The sequence below is a fragment of the Drosophila virilis genome, chromosome 3 (genome assembly GCF_030788295.1).
Source record: "Drosophila virilis strain 15010-1051.87 chromosome 3, Dvir_AGI_RSII-ME, whole genome shotgun sequence".
Lineage (NCBI taxonomy): Eukaryota > Metazoa > Arthropoda > Insecta > Diptera > Drosophilidae > Drosophila > Drosophila virilis.
In genome coordinates, this window is record NC_091545.1 from 8,670,512 (window position 1) to 8,689,923 (window position 19,412).

Sequence of the window (19,412 nt, forward strand, 5' to 3'; positions counted from 1 at the left end):
CCCTTGCAAGCCAAGACACCAAAAGGTGTCAATATGCTTTATAATGTACTACGTACATCAAGAAACATGAAATTCGTCAACTTTTCAAATTATATGAACCTTACGTACCATAAATCGAAATTACATACTCTACAATGCGATAATTGATGAATGCGTTGCATAGCTGCTAACAAAAGTTGAATACCCTTCACTGGCTAATGCTTAAAGCGCAAATCGCAATTAACAAATCAAGCTTTTGATTTTTATAACACTGCTCGTGTTGACTTTGCTGATACTGTTAACGGTAAAAGGGCAAGTCGCACAAAAGAGAGTAGGTGATGGGAAAGAGGAAGAGAGTGGAATAGACAGATTGGCAAAACCTCTCTCTCTCTCTCTCTCTCTCTCTCTCTCTCTCTCTCTTTCACAGCCACTCGCTGTTTAGTGCTTCCTCGTGTTATTTCTTAATGAAGCGCCAAAATCAAATCTAATTGCCGCGCTAATGGAAGCCATGACGCTTCGACTATAGCGTCATTATTGTTATCGCTTGGCCCGCTCCCGCACTCGGTGCTCTGGCGACCGGTTCTTAACACTAAAGGCGCAAATGTTATCAGCAAACACGAGAGAAATAGGCAAAAAGAACAAAAATCAAAATAAAACAACAACTGTTCAGCAATCTAGGGGGCGCCTTAAACGACATTCCAAGACGCAGCCAGCGGCCATTCTGCTAACTAAGGGGGCTCTCGAAGTTACTTTATAATTAAATATACGTACATATATACACACACACACACACACATACACACATATATAGTTTTGACAAACAGTTGAATGCGCTTTTATAGCACACAATGATAAGCTCTCTGAGCCCGGCAGCTGCCGTGCATAAAAATAATGCAATATGCATAGAAAATAATGAAGTAATTAATATTGATCACAAGGCAGCCAAGCGATTCACAATGGCTCGTGACAATCGTTCACAATATTAAGAAGGATGTATACACACATGCATTCATATGAGAATGTTTGTATGTATTTTGCGTCGTCAAATTGAGTATTTTTTGATTTGTAATCAGTGTTTATAAGTTTTTTAGTATATGTAGCTTTTCTATCCACCTTGTCCCACTGTGGGTCAGGCTATGATTAAAACAACAAACAACACCATGAACAACAACAACAACAAGAGCGACAACCGCAATAAATATAATAAAAATAAGTACAAATAAAAATATGCATTGTAATATAACGTAAACAGGCGATATTGCACAATGAATATAAGAAAAATCTTACTTGCCAATCAGTATTCTTATAAATACATACATCCATACATACATGCACACATATGTATGTATGCAGCTCTCATCCAGAGATGCAGACATAACCTCAGATTTGGCAAATTATGAATAACGGCAAAGCCGCGTGCACATGCGCCGTGTCAGATGAAATATCGACAGCCTGAGCAGGGCGCGAGAACGAGAACGCAATAGATAAGCAAAAGTTGTCACGCAACGGAATTAAACATTAAAAAAAAAAAAAAAAAAAAACATTCCGTTATTTGCGCTGCCAATTTGGTGAATGACTATTAAACAGTCTGAGCAAATATTTGACATCTTGGTGGGGATTAATACGTCATACCAATATGTGTCTATTTGCATGGGCGCGGGTAAAGTACCTACTGACTGGCACAAGAATGGGTCACCCGCGCCATAACAATAGCCAGACATTGTTATTGCTGTCGCAGTTGTGTAGTCAACGGCACGCAAATTGATAACAAGGTAACAAATCAAAAATACATATTAATTTATATGATGAATCAGTTAATTTGGACGCATTGCGGCAGAAATAGAAATGATAACTATTCTGCAAACCAAACCGTGCCTGGCGCTGCCTTTCAAACTGTTCAAATCGCAGCCAGCTTTTAAACGTTGCCCGAAGCTTTTCTCACAAAAAAAAAAAAAGAAAAGCTCAATACACGTTTTCGTAAGAACTCCTACACGATAGGCTATCTTTTATTACATTTACTATTAGCTGGCGGCATTATTGCCATTTCATACTCTATTGGTGCGCAGGTAATCCTCGTCCTCGTCGTCGGCATCCTCGACGACGCTATAGGAGCTCTTGCCGCCACCCTCCTTGGACAGATGCGTCTCGAAGAACTCCTCAACGGTGTCCGTATTCCATTTGGTTATCGACAGCGTTTCCTGCACCTTGCCACTGGCGTCCAGCAGCTTGACCAGCGGATCCAAGCCACGTACATATTTAATTTGCAAATTGGGGAACTTTGCTGGTCTGCCGCTCTGTATGAAGGCCTGTATTTGCGGATATGCTCGGAACTTGCAGGTGCACACCTCCAGAATTGCCTTGGCGTAGGTTCGCTGCGCCGCCGGCTGCTGGTCCTGGGTGCAGCACTGTTTGCAATGCGGTCTATCGACGGCATGGATAGTTATTTGTTCAAACAAGTATTAATCAGTTACCTACTTGATGGCTTCCAGGCCAAAATCATCTAGTTTGTCGCAGTTGGAGCACAGCAGCTGGGTCTTGATGAAGCCCAGTTCCCGGCATTGCGCTGCCGTGAATTCGGCATGAGTTCGTTTCAGGCACTGCAGAGTGGAAATTATTCAGTTGATGTTACACAAGTTTGGCCAGGATTACTCACACTACTTAAAGCTAATAGAAAACACAATAATAAACCGAATTTGATCATATTTATTTCCAAAATCTAATTTAACTACCACGTCGTTGTTTACAATATGTTTAATGATTATCGACTAATCGATAGCACTGCATTCGATTAGCTAGCGCATCACTGCTAAAGTTGGTATTTTCTGTACTTAGTATTTCTTGGTCAGCCGCTTTACAGCACTACTGCACACACACACACTCACACACACACGCAGTCTTGAATCGCGTGAAGTTGGCAGTGAACCACAATTTATTGAAGAAGAAGAATGTGGCTCACGTAGTCGCATTTGTTTTGTTCCATTTAATTCATTTATTAATAATAATAATTGTTAAATTATTGCGAATATTACAAAATTAACGAGAAACGAAACGTTTAACACTTAAGTGAATTGCTGTTCCAAAAAACAACAGTATTCTGTGTGTGTTTGGCAACATTTTTGGCAAATCAATAAACACATTCGCTGAGAGCGAACGCGCTGCGCAAAAGTGAAAATCCAATCAACGAACGCATAGAAAAAGGTGAATAAATAGCAAAAACCTAAAAAAAACGGTATATGAAATACAATTTCGATTGTTGTAAAAATAAAACATGGACATGGGCGCTGCCGAGCTCTCGCTGCTGCAATAAGTGTTGTTGGGGTAGCACAGAAATAGAAACAGAGATGTAAAAGGTTTGCCTGGGGGAAATACAGCTCCAGGGGAGCAATTTGTGTGCGTGTGCGTGTGTGTGTGTGTATGTGGCTTATTTACAACTGTTTGTGCGTATGTGTGTGTCTTGTTTGTGTTTTGATTAGCAAATAAATAATCTTAAAGTTGTGCTGATATTTCGCCTCGGTGCTAAAATACTATTCACTGTGATAAGTGCTGTGTGGCAAAAGCTGTTTATTTAATTCATATTTATATACAACTGCCAGTTAATTAATTCATTTGCCCTTGTCCGACAACAACAACAACAACAAGCAGCGCAAGATTTTTGTTATATTAGAATGCACATGCACAAACACATGCACATACATATGTACGTCTATTTTATACCCTGGCCGAGGCTATTAAAAATTTGTCATACACTAAAGCAGACATTGCTTGTGTGTAAGGGTATAAAATTTTCGATATGCCGAGCTTCATGCTGCTTGTTAAACTTGTTTTAGCTGCCCACATAAATGCATACAAATTGTATTCTTAACGGTTCTAGCTGATGTATGCGTGTGTGTATGTACGTGTGCATATTATGTATGTGTGTGTGTGCATGTTCATTCAAGTTGATGCATGCAACGACATGATGCTGCTGCAGAAGGAAGCAACTTCTTAAGGCAACTTCCGCCTGCAGCTTCTTGTTTAACTGGTTTAGGGCGCAGCTGCATTTGTGTGTGTGTGTGTGCATGCATGTGTATGTATGCATCATTCACACCTGCTGCATGTGCCGCCGTCGGCAGCAACTGCAGCTGTCGTTGTTCTCAAATTTCTTATCACACAAAACCTTCAAATGGCGCATGGTATTTTTGTTTTGTTTTCTTTTTTTTTTTTTTTTGCTATTGTTGCTGGAAAGTTTTACTTGAACGCCTTTGTTAGCCATCGAGCTCTAGTCAACTACCTGCCCAACAAGCCGCCTACCTTTGTGTGTATATATTAATGCATATACATACATATGTATAGAGCCTATTGAATTTCGCCTACCCACGCCAACTCTCAGACGGCCTCTTTCTATGGCAATGGTATTTTTTTTTTTTTTTTTTTTGCCCATTTCATGCATTAGTTTCTATAATGAGAGTTTTAACGCACACACACGTGCATACTTACACAGGCACATGTATAGGCTCACATATGCACACTTACAGGCTTACATACACACACACACACACATATGCACACTTATACAAACATATGTACATACATATGCAAACGCTTTCATTCATGTGACTCAGTTGTGGCTTTATCAGTTGATTGCATTGTGGTTACACACACACACACACACGCGCACAAACTTTATCGCCTAATCAGCGTCTATTTCGCCATTCTGAAAAAAAAAACAAGCAAAAAAAAAATCTTGCCATTATATGAATGTACTTTATATGTAAAAAAAAAAGACAATGCATGCTAATTACTCAATTAGCAAAGCGTGAAATGAGCTACTTTCATAGCAGAACTTCTTTGATACCCTTTAATGACATGCCTATTATTAGAGACATTCTCAGTTGGACTCTTTGACAGCTAGTTAATGTGACAGTTATATGCTATAACAGTTAAATTGTGATAAGATATTGTTTGTGCCTATTTTTGCTTTTATTTTATGATTAGATTAGATTTTCTTTAAAAATAAGAGTGCGGGTTTTTTCAAGCACACTTTTTTTGACCGATAATAAATAGGACTTAGAGATAATACAAGTGTCGTATTTGCGTTTTAGTAGCTGACCTAAGCTTGTAATTGGCCAGCCTGAAAGTTGGCCCCAGTCCATGCCAGGTTCAAGAGTCTAGAATATACATCAAATCCTTGGATAATGTTCCAGGAAAAATAAGAAATCGAAATAAATTAGAAATGAAAAGAAATTCACATTTTTAATTACATTTATTTGCTAATAAACCCAAAAAAAATTCATTTTTTTTTTTCGCTAGTAAAAACACTTTATGGACACACTGTATAATCACTTCTATCTTCTATCCTTTTGCCAAATGGCTCTCTCAGGCCTTTCGTCACATTCATATTTATATAATTATGCGCTCATTCGAGTCCTTGATTTTAGTCACATTCGTTTTCATGCGTGACTCTTCTTGATGAATCCTTTGAGTATATGTTTCAGGCTTATAATGGGCCCTGCCCTTTTACAGACACACACAAAAGTATTGGCACAGCAAGCATTTTCTTCAACTTTAACGGATTGTTTTGTAGGAAATTAACTGGCTTATACTGACAAATTAATTTGGTTGTATGTTTGTTAACAAAAACGGACCCAAAATGGGTGCAAAGTAGCAAATGCTTGCTGTGCCAATACTTTTGTGTGTGCCTGTATGTCCAAGGCAGGCGCTTCAAGCTTCGAGCTTGAAACCCAAACCCTTCCCTCCTCCCCTTTCCCCATGTCTTGGCCATGTTGCGAATTAAAAAGCAAGCCCAGTTATAGGTAATTGCTGACTCGCCCATTTAACGGGCCAGCAACTATTTACGAGTTATTCAAATTCCATTCACATGTCTTCAATTGCCCAAAGGTCAAACAAATTGCACTCGTTTATTTGTTCGACATTTGCCTGGCGTCTGTCTGTTAAAGTCAGAGCCGTTAACTTTTCGCGAGAACAGTTACTTTGCCCACAAAGGTGCCGTTAAGTTCAAGGACAGCATTTTAACAACAGGTAACATCTAGCCATAAAAATAACCTGGCAAACAGCCCGCAATTATATGCCTCTACCTGAGCTAAAATACAGCTCGTTTTAGCGATAAAAAGTTCTTGAATACATACAAATAATATATATATATATATTTATGTAATGTCTAGATACATATATATCTATAATATAGACAGTGGAAAATTGAATATTTGTAGTTTTCTGGCATAGAGTTAATTAAGTGGAAAAACAATAATTTTTAATGGGCGTAATACAGTGCTCGCTCGCTAAGTGCTATGAGAGCTTTTCATTTTTGGAAGTACTTTTTCCACGCTAAGGTGAACAACTTGCATTATAGTCAATATTTTAGAGATTTTCTTCAAATACGACCTTCAAAAAAGTTTAAGAACACAAGAAATTACTATAGAACTGTCAGAAATAAGAAGAGATATTAAATTAGAATCGGAATTAAATATATGCTATATGCTTTATATAGCATTTCGATTCCAGACGTATGATTGTTCTTGTTTTCTGCTCACTTGTGTTAACCAACACTGTTCGAGCCTCAGTATTTACTTTAATATTTACCAATTCACCTATGTTCCGCTTTGGTGAATGTTATTCTGTGAAATTGATCAAAACGATGGATGTGCTTTATCCAAAATAATAGTTAACCATTTTTTTTGGATAAACAGTCAAGGAAAGTAATTGTGATGCTAACCGAACTGCTTATTTTATTTAAATTGATCAATCCACTTATATTCCGCTTTGGTGAGTGTTATTTTGTGAAATTGGACAAAATAGTGAATTGATTGTAACTATGATGATAGTTGCCGCTATCCTAACTCATTGTTTTCTCTAAAATTGATCAATTCACTCAAATTCCACCCATATTCCGCACGATTGAAATTTCACTAAATTCTTGAAGGGAGGGAATTTACTGTAACTAAAATAAGAGCTTAAGTGGGGCTAGTAAATGTGCCTGGACTACGTCTCCTGACATTCCACCTGTTAAGTTCAACGATTTCGCGAATATTTATTGCTTTTAAAAGTTAAGAGTGTGCATATGAAAATTAAAAATCGAAAAAAAAAAAAACAGATAAATAAAAACAACAACAACAAAATGAAACGATAAACAAACCCAAACCAAGTGCAAACTGTGTAAACAACAGCTCTCAGTTCAGACAGGTAAATAAATTGTGTAATTTGTGTTTTATTTTGTAAAATTTTTGTTAATTAATAAGCTGCTTTGTTATTTTCCACACTCAGGTCGATACCCAAAACCAATGCGGGGCGGGGTCAGCGCAAAGAGCTTAGAGACAGAGAGACAGAGGGAGAGAGAGCGAGAGAGAGAGAGAGAGCGAGAGAATGAGAGACAGTGAGAATCAGAGAGAATGAGGGCAAGGCTGGCCTAGGCAGGCATTAACACACACGCACAGCACAGCACAGCTCGGCACAACACACACACACACAGCCACACACACACTCGCACAGTTAACTACGAAACACTTTATGAATTTTGAGTTGATTTTAATTGCACTTTGCTTTTATTCTGTTTGCAGCTAAAGCAAAACACAAGACACACAAATCGTACGCCAACACACGCCACATTCCCCAACGTAATCCTCACCAGCTGCTCGCCTGCCTCTGCCTCCGCCTCTGCCATGCGCCGACGCCAATGCCGCTAAAGTCAATCCTATAGAAATTCACTCAAGATGAGAGTCGAACTGCTGCTTGCCATTTGTGCGCTGTGCGCCTGCCTCTCGCTGTGCGTCGCCTGCTCCTCGCGTGCCATAAGCAAGCCTCGACCGGAGGCGATGGCCACAACGCCACCGGCGCCGGACAATGTCATTGCGCTGAGCACGACGGCGCGGCCGAACATCACATTTCCCATATTCAGCTGCCCGCCAACATATGCCGCCTGGTACTGCCTGAACGATGCCACCTGCTTCACCGTGGAGATTCACAACGAGATTCTGTACAATTGCGAATGCGCGTTGGGCTTTATGGGACCGCGTTGCGAGTATAAGGAGATCGATGGCTCCTATTTGCCGACACGGAATCGCGTCATGCTGGAGAAGGCGAGCATTGTCAGCGGCGCTACGCTGGCGGTCATCTTTATGGCCATGTGCTGTGTGGTGCTCTACTTGCGGCACGAAAAGCAGGCCAAGCAAAAGCTGCACGGCGGCAGCGGCAACGATGTGGCCGACATGGGCTTCGAGAATGCCGGCGTCGACGAGGTGGACGGTCTCAAGCCATTGCGCATAGCGCGTCGTCCGTTTGGGCCGCATCACAGCCGGATTGCTACCTTGGAGCAGGCCTATCGCCAGTCGGCTGCGAGCCACGAGAGAGCCAGGCATTAGCCCTAAAATTAACCAGCGACTGTCGTTCAAAACTGTTTAACTGTTTTCCATTTTATTTAACTGTTTTTCTTTTCAATTTTAATGCTTTATTTTTATTTTTTATTATTTTTTGTAAACGACTCGAGCGAATTGTAGTATTAAGTGCCTTCCGATTTGCAGCTGAGGAAATAAGTATTATTAACTGAACGCTGAATTAATGCAATGCAATTTTGGCAGCTAGCCGCCCATTTAAAACAACTAATTTAATTAATTATTTATTTAACAAATGACGCCGCGTTAACAACGTTTAATAAATGCGTGCCAAGCAATTAAAACGCCTTTTTTATCCATCTCTCTCTCTCCCTCTTCCGTTTTTGCAGTTGCAGCTTGTGTAAACTTTTCTTTAATCCGACCACTGTATGCTCTTCCTTTGCAGCTATGCCGCACAACAATCAGCAGCAGCAGGGATCGTCGCCGCCTGGCGATGATCCGCTGGGCCCGCCCAAGGCGGACTTTAGCGCACCGCCGCCCTATGAGCCGGACGCACAGGGTCAGGGTGGCCAGGAACAGTTGGGCTTGGCGCCGCAGCTGCCCTCGCTGGCGCTGACCACACACCATGTTGTCGGGGAGGGAGGTCAGCCGCAGAGCGAGCTGGTGCTGCCGCAAGAGCTGCACGGCAAGCTGCCCACCTATGAGGAGGTGCAAATGGAGAAGTCATTGAACGGAGAGCTGCCGCCCGCATTTCTGACATTGCCATCGACACAACAGTTGCCGCCGCCACCGAATCCCTTGCTGCCGCTGCCGCCCAATCCGCTGCGCGATGGCCCGGCCGCCGTGCGCAGCAATCATCCGGCATTGACGTTCATTGCCATCGATGCGAGCGATCCGGAGAACAGTTTGTCGACCACAGATAATTTACTGGGCACAGACATTATGTTCATAACGGCCTTTATGGTCGCATTTCTGTTCAATTGGATTGGCTTTCTGATGCTCACCTGTTTCTGTCATACGATTGCGGCACGTTATGGTGCGCTGTCCGGCTTCGGACTGTCACTGGCCAAATGGACGCTGATTGTGAAGCACTCAACGGACTTGGCATCGCACGAGAACTCTTGGCTCTGGTGGCTTATCTGCGCCTTTGGCTTTCTGATTGCCATACGCGCGTTCATACAGTATGTGAGCATTAAACGCTCCTGGCGCCTGCTCTCCGCATCGGCCCAGGAGCGGCTGCTCTTCTTCTACTAGGTGCGGCCGCCGTCGCCGACGGCGGGTTATGTAAATACATTAAGTATGCGAGTAATTTGAATCGATGAAGACACAACAAATCCTTTCGTTTCGTTTGATCCCAAATATGTATTGCAATCAATGCGAACTTACTAATTGGTTAGTGTTTCTGTAGTTACTATGTTAAATAGCGCAAGTTAATCCATATAAATCCCGTTAAAGTTAGCATATAATATTGTCAGCATGTCCCATGAGACGGGCACAGTTATTGTGAGAGCCGGGCCGCAGATCGCTTGGATCGTCGTTTCGCTGCACCCTTTGGCTGTTTATGGGCCATCTAATTGATGTATGTAACTTGTATATGTAAATGTGTATAGATGTCTCACAGTAGTATCTTCTATTCTTTTAGTAGTGGACACTTTTCTGGTCCACTAGAAACGAAAACACACACACACACACACAAAACACGTAGATAAATGATATGCCACCATATTTTTGTTGAATCTATTTTATGCTGTGGTACTTAAAACAGCTACACAAAAGCCAGCAGTAATTTTTCTAGATAAATGCAAAGCTATTATAATTACTATTATTGCTATTATAACGTTTATAATTAATATGTTTAATCCCTTTGTATGTAAATTAAAATATGCATTGCAAGGACGTATGCATCTGCTATACGTCAGTTTTATGCAAATAAATAAATCAAAAAAAAAATTAAATTTTACGTGTAAATGGGTATTTCTGCTATTCAGTGTATTGCTTGGATCATTATCATTTGAAAACATGGCTAACTGTTTGATAATTCAAAAATCCCGCCAGCCGACGAAAACCAACAATGCGTGTCTATCGAATCGAGTTTACAGTGTGGCAACGCCAACCTTAAAAATCAACCCTGCTGTTAACAAAATTACCAACACTATTTATCGCAGTAAGCCCTGCACATTACTTGCAGCTCACTAAGAAAAGTTGTCTCGTCGTGTGTGGGAATATAGTTTCACAACAGGCAGCCATCTTTAAATTATAATTAAATTTGTTGGAAAAAACGTGTTTAAATAATTAGAGCAAGTGAAATAAAGTGCATCGAGCTGCAAAGCATCAATAGCTTCCGCAACGTAAGTCCCCCACGCATGATTTCTCGTAGTTTCTTAGGTGTGAAAAAATTCTGGGTGCGTGTACATGTGTGTGTGTGTGTGTATCTGTTGGCAGATATTTTTCTCAACTCGCCTGCAATCTAATTATTGATTTTTATTGCTGCCGTTGTGTCTAAAGATGCTTATACGCGATTGCTATACTTCATATACTTATGCAACCTAGACATTAAAAAAACTAAACTATTTTTAGTTTGTAGCACGTTTATTATAATTTTTATTACTGCGCACAATGCAGTTTTGTCTGACAGAAAATATGGTGTAATATCTAATCTTAATACTTTGTTTAGTTCTGTGTACTTAAGCGAAAGCCAGCTACTTTTAAACCTACATTTTTTTCATGCCGGTTTTCTGACTCAGCGGCTTGGTGGTGTTTCTGCCGACACACGCACGCACTCACACACACACACACATACGCAGCAAGTCGCTTGGCCGCCATCTTATTTTTTTTTAGATAGGCATTCACCTCTTGCCAGCACTGCTTTTGCCGCTATTTTCAGCCGGTTATGTTGTTTAGATTTCGAGTGCTCTACTAAAAACCAGTTTTCATGTTTCTGCTAACAAACTGTCTACTTTTCTTTTTATATTGTTTTTTTCTGCAACGCCATTCAAGCAGGTAGCATTCTATATGTACCATATGAGTGAGTACATCATTAACTACATGCATATATGTACATATGTATATAAAATGCTACCCTCTTTGAATGCATTTGTTGTGTATGTATCTGTGCTTGGCAGTGTTACCAGCTATCGTTTATAAAAAGTAGCTGAATCTGATGCTAAAGGCAATCTAATATCTGAGCGCTAATTGATGAGTCTCGTCATAAAAATACCAAAAACAAGTTAAATAGTTTGGCGCCGTCTAGAATTATTAAAATACAGCTTGCCAAATTCTGAATTGGCAACACTGGCGCTTGGGTCGTTCACCCCACGCTATAGTTGTTGTATATACTAAACAAAGGTTCTACTAACTTAAAAGCTCTTCATTTTCAAAATACTAACTAATTCAAATAGTTTTCATGCGTTTTTATATTTGTAATGTTTTTATTTTCAGCGCGCATTCAACTTTTTATTTGCATTACTTAAACGCTTCATAAACGCACGCTTTCGCTTACCTCACACACAAAACTACATTTATAGAAAAACACACAGTTAAAATATACATATTGCAAGATACACATATATATCCACAGTCCCAGATATCCAATGGTCAGGTATGCTGTCTTAAATGAAAATCCAACAAAGATACTGAATACATTTTACACCCACCATTAAATCCATTTAAGTATCCTATATTCGGTGTCTTTGCGCATATCTTCAAAAATTCAATATAAAATATATAATATTGCGTATGTCTTTTTATTGCAGCGTTAAGGTCAATCCGCAACAACAATTACAACAGTCACGTCCAGCACATTATTTGGCTAACGGCAGCAATCTTAAGGCAAACATGGCATTCCGTGGCAATCAGAATCGCAATCGTAACTTTGGCGGCGGCAATCAATACGGCGGCCCGATGGGCACCAATCGTATGGGCGGCATGAATATGTCACCCTGGGAATCGCAGAATCCCGGCGGCGGCCAATTCGGCAACAACATGCGTCAAGGTGGTGGCCAAATGAACGCCCAGGCCATCAATTTGGCCAACAATCTGCTGAACAATCTATTTAGAAATCAGAATCCACCCTCACTGCTGGACCTGCCACGCGGTGGCATGGGCAATCGCAATCAGCGCGGCGGACCGGTATGTATACGATATTTCAGTTTGCAATCGACCTGATTACCCACACACAACATTCTATGAATACTTTTATTTATCTTGTGCCTTTTTCTCTTCTCCGGTGGATTGAGTGTGCGCGCAGTTGAGTTTAACACAAGTTTTGGGCTTGAAAATATCTTGTCTTTTTGTAGATAGACTCGTATGTAAAATTGGTTCCTTAAGCTAATAAGAGTATTTGTTTGCCATGTTTACTTTTTCGTTTTTAAAGGACTTGAACCAATTTCTTATTTAATAACGAAATTTCAATTTTAATATCTAATTTGTTTTTGGCATTTATCAATTGGAAATGTTTCAGTTTTGTTTACAGACAACTTGTTTAACTCATATATATTTGATAACATCAGAGAAGTGTGTCTAACCCAAAACAAACCAACTCCTGCCCTGTCGTATCCACTGCAGAATGAGATAATATTGAAACCCTTTATATTATGATTTTTATTAAGACATAAGCTTTAATTAGAGACAAACAAAAATCGCGTAGTATGTAGTTTGTAACTAAAAAGTTATAATAATTCAACAAATTTGCCATAAAGAGAGAAAGAGAGAACCCTGCTGTTTATTGTGTAATTGAGGAGGAGGAGGAGAAGGAGAAGGTTTTCGATAGAAAAAAAGCATTTATTCCATTTTAAATGCAAATTTATGTTTGTGTAGCACAATTTGTTGAATTTAATCAATGTTTTTGTACCAATTAAAATGAAGTACCGCCAACAAATATTCCATTTAAAAGATGAAAAGAGTATGATGATGATAATAGTATACAATATACTGATGATATATTTAGACAGCAATGCTTTAAAGTAAACTTATACAACATATTTCACTTAGATGTATTTAGGCATTTAATTAAATTGTACAAATAATATCAAAAATCTTTGGATTTTTAACAAATCACAAATTTTCTAATTTACAAATATTTATTTTTATTCTCTTCTACACGAAACTAAAAACCAAAACCAAAAAATAAAAATCATTCGATGCTTGTTTGCAAAAACAAACTCACAAAACGCAAATCGAATCGAAATCGAAAACGCATTTCGAAATGCATCCATTTGTGCCTATACATCAAATATATATATCTATATCAAATATATATATATATCCAATGCCGATGTCTCCGACGTTGTCGTCACTGCGTGCATTCTGTGATTGTTGTTGTTGTTGCTGCTGCTGCTGCTGCTGTCACCAATGTTGTTGTTGTTGTTGCTGTTGTTGTTGTTGCTGCCATTGTTGCGCTGGTGTCTGCCAACAAAACTTTTCTTTTGCGATTGTGTTGTCTTTTCTGGGACAATGTTTATGCAAAATTTATAATTTGTTGTTTTTATTATTTATGTGTGGCGCACACAACTGTGCATGAACCGATCAACAAAAAACCGATGCAAATCAATTTCGAAATTAAATCAAAAATATAAAATGTACAAAAATCAACTAAATTAATAAACATGGCAATTTTGCGGCACATGCAACAAAACGAACGAACAAACAAACAAACAAACAAACAAACAACGCAACACAACACACAAAATGCAATAAAAAAAACGCAATTATGAACACAACGATGCGATGCCACTTCCAATGCGACGCCCACTGATTGATTGATTGATTGATTGAACTCTTCTAATCTGCTCTGCTCTGAAACTGAAAACCCGATCCGATCTGGTACTGGTACTGATTGATGGTGCAACTGTAACTTGCAATTACCAAAAAAAAAAAAAAAACAAAAACAAAAAACATAAATAACAAAAACAATTATTTAACACATCGCCACTCTTCTTCAACGTTCCTGCTCTGATCGAACTCACTCGAATAATCGAAATCGAACTCAAAACCGATAACCGATAATCCAATTCGGTTCTTATGCCCGCCCGTTTGTGTTTCTCAATATATTCAAAAATAAAAACATAAATTAACACCACAAAATGCCACGCGCCGCCACGCCAACGACTTCAACAACAAACATCCCCGTCGACTGATTGCGCGAACCGCCCCGCCGACTTGACCAATTGCCATTATCTATATATAATCTATATATATATATATATATATATATATAATTATCTATCTATCTATATCAACATCTACTTTAATGTGATTTCTGTCCCACTGTCAAAATGGAAACTTATTCCGCTGAACAATCAAATAATGTAAATGGTCTATTGCCATATATATAAATATATTTATATGCATACGTTCGTTTTGCCATTATTTATATCTATAACGATTTAATTGTATATCTGTAACGATCAATTTATAATTGTACCATATCGATAACGATAACGATTACGATATCGATCGAAATATCTATTCATTCCATGTGTTCCATGCGTTTCCATATTTACAAAATGAACAACAACAACAAAAACGAAAAAAAAAAACGAAAAACAAATTTTATAAACTAATGTATATATACGAACTACTCAATTGTATTGTATGAACTATGTATGTGTAAAACAAACATAAAGATGGTCAATCGCGGTGGCGGTGCCGGCAATCGTCTCAATAATCGTCGTGGCCAAGGAGGTTTCCAAAATCGTGGCGTTACTGGTGGTCCCAAGCCCCCACAAAAGCAGGGCGCCGGCGGCATTCGTAAGCAGAATGCTTTTGATCGTGCCAAGAAACTTTTGGCTAAAAATGCCAACACTAATAAAAAGAAGGAAATTACTCCTGGCGAAAAGAAAATCGAGAGGTAAGAGTACAACTACTATAAAAAATCAATTATAAAAAAAAACAAAAAAAAAATGCAATACAACAATTCCAAGACAACATTACCAACAACCAACAGCGAAAAGTTGCTCAATTCGCAATTTTTTCCCTCCACAAAAATCTTCAAATATTTTTTAATAATGCATCTTCAACAACAAAAAAAAAAGTTATACGTATATAAACGCAAATAATTTTTAAGTACTTAATTTTCAAGTTTTTCCAATGCATTTGATAAGTTTCTCCAAAAATAATCACAATTAATTTCCTCGAGTTCAATGGGGTCTTATATACATGTTTTCCCCCTCTTCTTTATTTACGTTTTTTTTTTCGAATAGAAGAACATACATTCTCACTGGGTTGATGTTAGGGTCTTAGGTTATATATAGCCTGGCCGACAGATTGGTCTAGAAATATATATATATATATCTATGTTGAATATTTTTGATTTACAGTGTTACGTATTTATATTTTGCTTCTGTTTTGCATATGCTAACATATTTTGTATTTATTCATTGATATCATTTAAGGAGTTTTAAGGGGACGGGCTTTCATTCTCATGATTAACATTTGAAGGCTTTTCGGTTCACCGAATAATATATATACCCTTGCAGCTTTGTCCGATCAATATCAATTTGAATGTCAAAAGAGTATCCTATATTGCAGGGGTATAAATTGGCTTAAACAAAATCAACAAGAGACGTTACGCTACGACTCTTTTTGACTTTGAAGCTCACAGCAACCATTCAATCACGTCATTTGTATTGCAAGATTCATTAAATGGGAATTAACTTCATCATTCATTCAATCGATATATATCATCCTTGCCAGAACTATTAATATATATTTGATATGTATGTCTATGTTCCACTGTGATCCTTTCAGCGTGACTTCTCGACTGCCGTCTTTAAAGTCAGCCATCATGCTCTCCCAGACGCGCATGCCTTCGTACTAAACGTAGTTGACTAATAAAACTTATTTTTTACTCTTTCCGCACAACCACATCTGATATTAGTATCACCACTCCCAAGGAGTCGCCGTACGCTAGCGTGCCCAATGATATGTTCTATTGCCATTTGTGCAAGAAGCACATGTGGGACGCCAATTCGTTTGAGAACCACATCAAGGGACGCACCCATTTGATGATGCGCGAGGGCATCGAGGAGAGCTATCGCCTAAAGGCCAACATGATTCGCCAGGAGGCCAAGATCGCCGAGCAGCTCAAGTCCATTGAGTTTGATCGTTTGAAGCGCATGGGAAAGAGCAAGCAGCGTCAGTTGGACTATTGCACCATGTGCGATCTGAACTTCCATGGTCACATTTCGACCCATCGCAAGTCTGAGGGCCATTTGCAGCTGAAGAAGTTCCTTCATCCCAAGTGTGTGGAGTGCAACAAGGAGTTTGCTACACGCATCGATTACGATACTCATTTGCTTTCGGCTGATCATCTAAAGAAGGCTGCCGAGAACAATACGAAGGTGGGCGAGCGCAAGCGTCAGACCTTGCCCATCAGCACCGCCGAGGAGGAGACACGCGATCTGCGTCCACCACAGAAGCGCAAGAAGAAGCCCATCAAGAAGGAGGGTGAGGAGACCACCGAAGTCAAGAAGGAGGGTGAGGAGGGTGCCGAGGGCGAGGAAGCTGAAGGTGAGGAACAAAAGGAGGGCGAAGAGGCCGCCGATGAAACCAAGGAGGGTGAAGAGCTCAACGAGAGCCAGGAGGAGGAAGAGGTCGCCCTGCCAGTCGATCCCGAGGACTGCATTCTTGATTTTGCCGAGGGCGATGAGATTCCCAGCGAGGTGGACACCCGCCTGCCCAAGTACAACTGGCAACGTCCCGTGGGACCAGCCCTGATCTCAAAGCTGGAGTGCTTCGAGTGCGCCGTCTGCAGCAAGTTCTTCGATACAGAGGTCACCGCCGAGATTCACTCGCGCACCGCCACCCATCATCGCAACTTCCTTAAGTTCATCAACGAGAAGTCCAGCGATACTAAGATTGCACAAAAGCGCGCCGCCGCTGCCCTTGAAGAGAACGAGCGCAAGAAGCGCAAGATCGAGGAGGCCGAGACACCGGCTGCTGAGGGCGCCGCCGAGGAGACTGCCGAAGCTGGCGAGGGTGAACTCTACGATCCATCGGAAGCCACCGGCGATGATGAAGATTTTGAAATGGCTGAGAATGCCGAGGGCGAAGAGGAGGCAGCTGAGGAAGAACAGGCTGGTGAGGAAAACGGTGAAGAGATGGAGACCCAGGAAGAGGAGGAGGAGGCCGAACAAGAGCCCGAACCCGAACCAGAGCCAACACCAGTTCCAACTCCCGCTCCGGTTGCCCAGCCAGCAACACCGGCCAAACCGGAACCAGCCAAGACACCAGCCAAGGCACCCGCCGCAGCCGCCGCTGCTGCTGCTGCTGCTGCTGCTGCCACACCGGCTGCTGGCGCCAGTCCAGCCGCAGGTGGAGCTGCTGCCCCAGCCGATGCCTCGCCATCGCCAGCCAAGAAGGCAATGCCCGCCCGCGCTGCCGCCGGGCCCAAGGCAACGCCACAACGTAATCGCGCGCGCGGCCGTTACAACCGATACTAGACGATGGCAATTTTGGACTTAAGACACAATATATAGCTATATTATAATCCATTATTATACAACAACACAAAGAACAACACACTTTCCACACGTTTGAGACCCTTATTGTAAGAGAGACATATAGAAACGGATGCACGCGCCGCCCCTCATCTAAAGCGAAACTGAACTTTTCTCTTAGTGACATTTTCATACCATTTTGCATAAACTTTTGTAATTGACACAGACATTAACCAGATTGAATCTATTTCAAGACGGGTCTTCGATTGCAAACCAAACCAAATCACATTCAAGGAAATGGCAACAAAACAAGTTTAAAACAAAAAGAAAATGCATTCAAATTATGTAATGAATAACTTTTAAAATAAAACTTAATTGTAATCAAAAATATAAAACAATTTTAAAAAACAACTAAATTCAATTAAATGCGGCGTAAGGATGCAGAGCAGTGTATCTCAGAACTGGAGCAGACACCAGGTAGAACTTCAAAGGATCCCATTTAGGATTTAATAGGAACTATTACACGGCTTTTCAGATCGAGGGAACCTGTTTGTTGGAACTCGGTGCCAGCAGCTTTAGTAAAAGCTGGAGTAATCAAAAATATAAAAGGATTTTTAAAAAAAATTATCATATATTAAATATGGAGTAAGGTGCGGACCACTATATCAGAATGGGAGCCGTCGTCAGGAAAAACTTCGACGGATCCCATTTAGGATTTAATAGGGAGTATTACGCATATCAGATCGAGGGAACCTGTTTGTTGGAACTTGGTCCCAGCAGCTTTAGTAAGATCAGGAGTTAAGAGGAGAAAGGAATTTGGAGGCCTGACATCTACTACAAAACTTCCATTATATAGGATAGTTTCTCAAATTGGCATAGACCAACTAAAGGATTAAATTAGCCGGCGTCCTTTTGGAGCGGAGCCAATTGGCTAACTTCTAAATAAATTAAGGTAATCCATTTAATATTTTATCTACATTCCCGATATGCTGACTTTATCGGAACTCAGTCGATTTCAAATGCGTACTAAGTACCAATAGTACATCTATACATACATATGTTTACGCCAAAGAAGACATCTACGTTCTTGTTATATATTCTAGATATACTGTTAATACAAACAAAAATCGATTCGATGTAGCCTTTTCCGTCGGTCGGTCTGCTTTTGTGCAAGCCAGTCTCACTTTGAAGCTAAGCATTATCATCAAAGTTTTCATAGTTCTTTAATCATTCGTATCGAGCGACTATATTAGTTTTTTTGGTGAAGTCTTAGGTTTTGTTCGATTTAGTTGAAACCTAGTTTCAGAAATACAAAAGAGCTTAATGAATACGTACTTCACTGATTTGGAAAATATCGCCCGCAACTGTGGAAATTGGCGGAAAACTGTGGCATCGAAGTTTTTTGCTCACCGTCCGATCGGTTTAAAACATATTTTCAAAGTTCTGTGAGAGAATTTCATGTCCTATATATAGGCATGGGTCAAAAATTCCCACCCCCATAACTCGGTAAAAACTCAACCGATTTTTATATGGTTTGGCTTTTTGTACATGGTTTGGCCTCTAGATCAATTTTGCATCAAAATCTGGGAACATGATTCTAGGTCAAAATTCATGTGAAAAAGGTGCCTCAGATATCCTAAACAGACATGGGTCAAAATTTCCCACCCCCATA

The 19,412-nt window shown here is 40.2% G+C and overlaps 4 protein-coding genes across 7 annotated transcripts; 3 read left to right on the plus strand and 1 right to left on the minus strand.

Annotated features, from left to right (window-relative positions):
* Positions 1–1,951: 1,951 nt before the first annotated feature.
* On the minus strand, positions 1,952–2,774 carry LOC6623711 (selenoprotein F). The gene is made up of 3 exons (XM_002046778.4): positions 2,633–2,774; positions 2,455–2,576; positions 1,952–2,400 (listed from the first exon to the last, which is right to left on the minus strand). The coding sequence occupies exons 1-3, from the start codon at positions 2,678–2,680 to the stop codon at positions 2,025–2,027; spliced, it is 546 nt and encodes a 181-aa protein (XP_002046814.2). The 5' UTR covers positions 2,681–2,774; the 3' UTR covers positions 1,952–2,024.
* Positions 2,775–3,034: 260 nt separating this feature from the next.
* Positions 3,035–8,667, plus strand: Krn (Keren). Its single transcript, XM_002046779.4, has 2 exons — positions 3,035–3,177; positions 7,533–8,667. The coding sequence occupies exon 2, from the start codon at positions 7,686–7,688 to the stop codon at positions 8,331–8,333; it is 648 nt and encodes a 215-aa protein (XP_002046815.1). The 5' UTR covers positions 3,035–3,177; positions 7,533–7,685; the 3' UTR covers positions 8,334–8,667.
* Ndfip (Nedd4 family interacting protein) lies at positions 3,035–10,224 on the plus strand. Its single transcript, XM_002046780.4, has 2 exons — positions 3,035–3,177; positions 8,749–10,224. Exon 2 carries the CDS (start codon positions 8,751–8,753, stop codon positions 9,555–9,557), a length of 807 nt encoding a protein of 268 aa, XP_002046816.1. The 5' UTR covers positions 3,035–3,177; positions 8,749–8,750; the 3' UTR covers positions 9,558–10,224.
* A 271-nt stretch (positions 10,225–10,495) lies between these two features.
* Positions 10,496–18,156, plus strand: Pep (Protein on ecdysone puffs). Of its 4 annotated transcripts, XM_002046781.4 has the most exons (5): positions 10,499–10,651; positions 11,742–11,901; positions 12,056–12,431; positions 14,927–15,150; positions 16,180–18,156. In XM_002046781.4, the coding sequence occupies exons 2-5, from the start codon at positions 11,894–11,896 to the stop codon at positions 17,741–17,743; spliced, it is 2,172 nt and encodes a 723-aa protein (XP_002046817.1). In that variant the 5' UTR covers positions 10,499–10,651; positions 11,742–11,893; the 3' UTR covers positions 17,744–18,156. The 4 variants fall into 4 exon arrangements, with proteins under 4 accessions (XP_032290186.1, XP_015031183.1, XP_002046817.1 ...); XM_032434295.2 differs by lacking the exon at positions 14,927–15,150 and having other exon boundaries at positions 10,496–10,651; positions 16,180–16,256; XM_015175697.3 differs by lacking the exon at positions 11,742–11,901 and having other exon boundaries at positions 10,497–10,651.
* Positions 18,157–19,412: the final 1,256 nt, after the last annotated feature.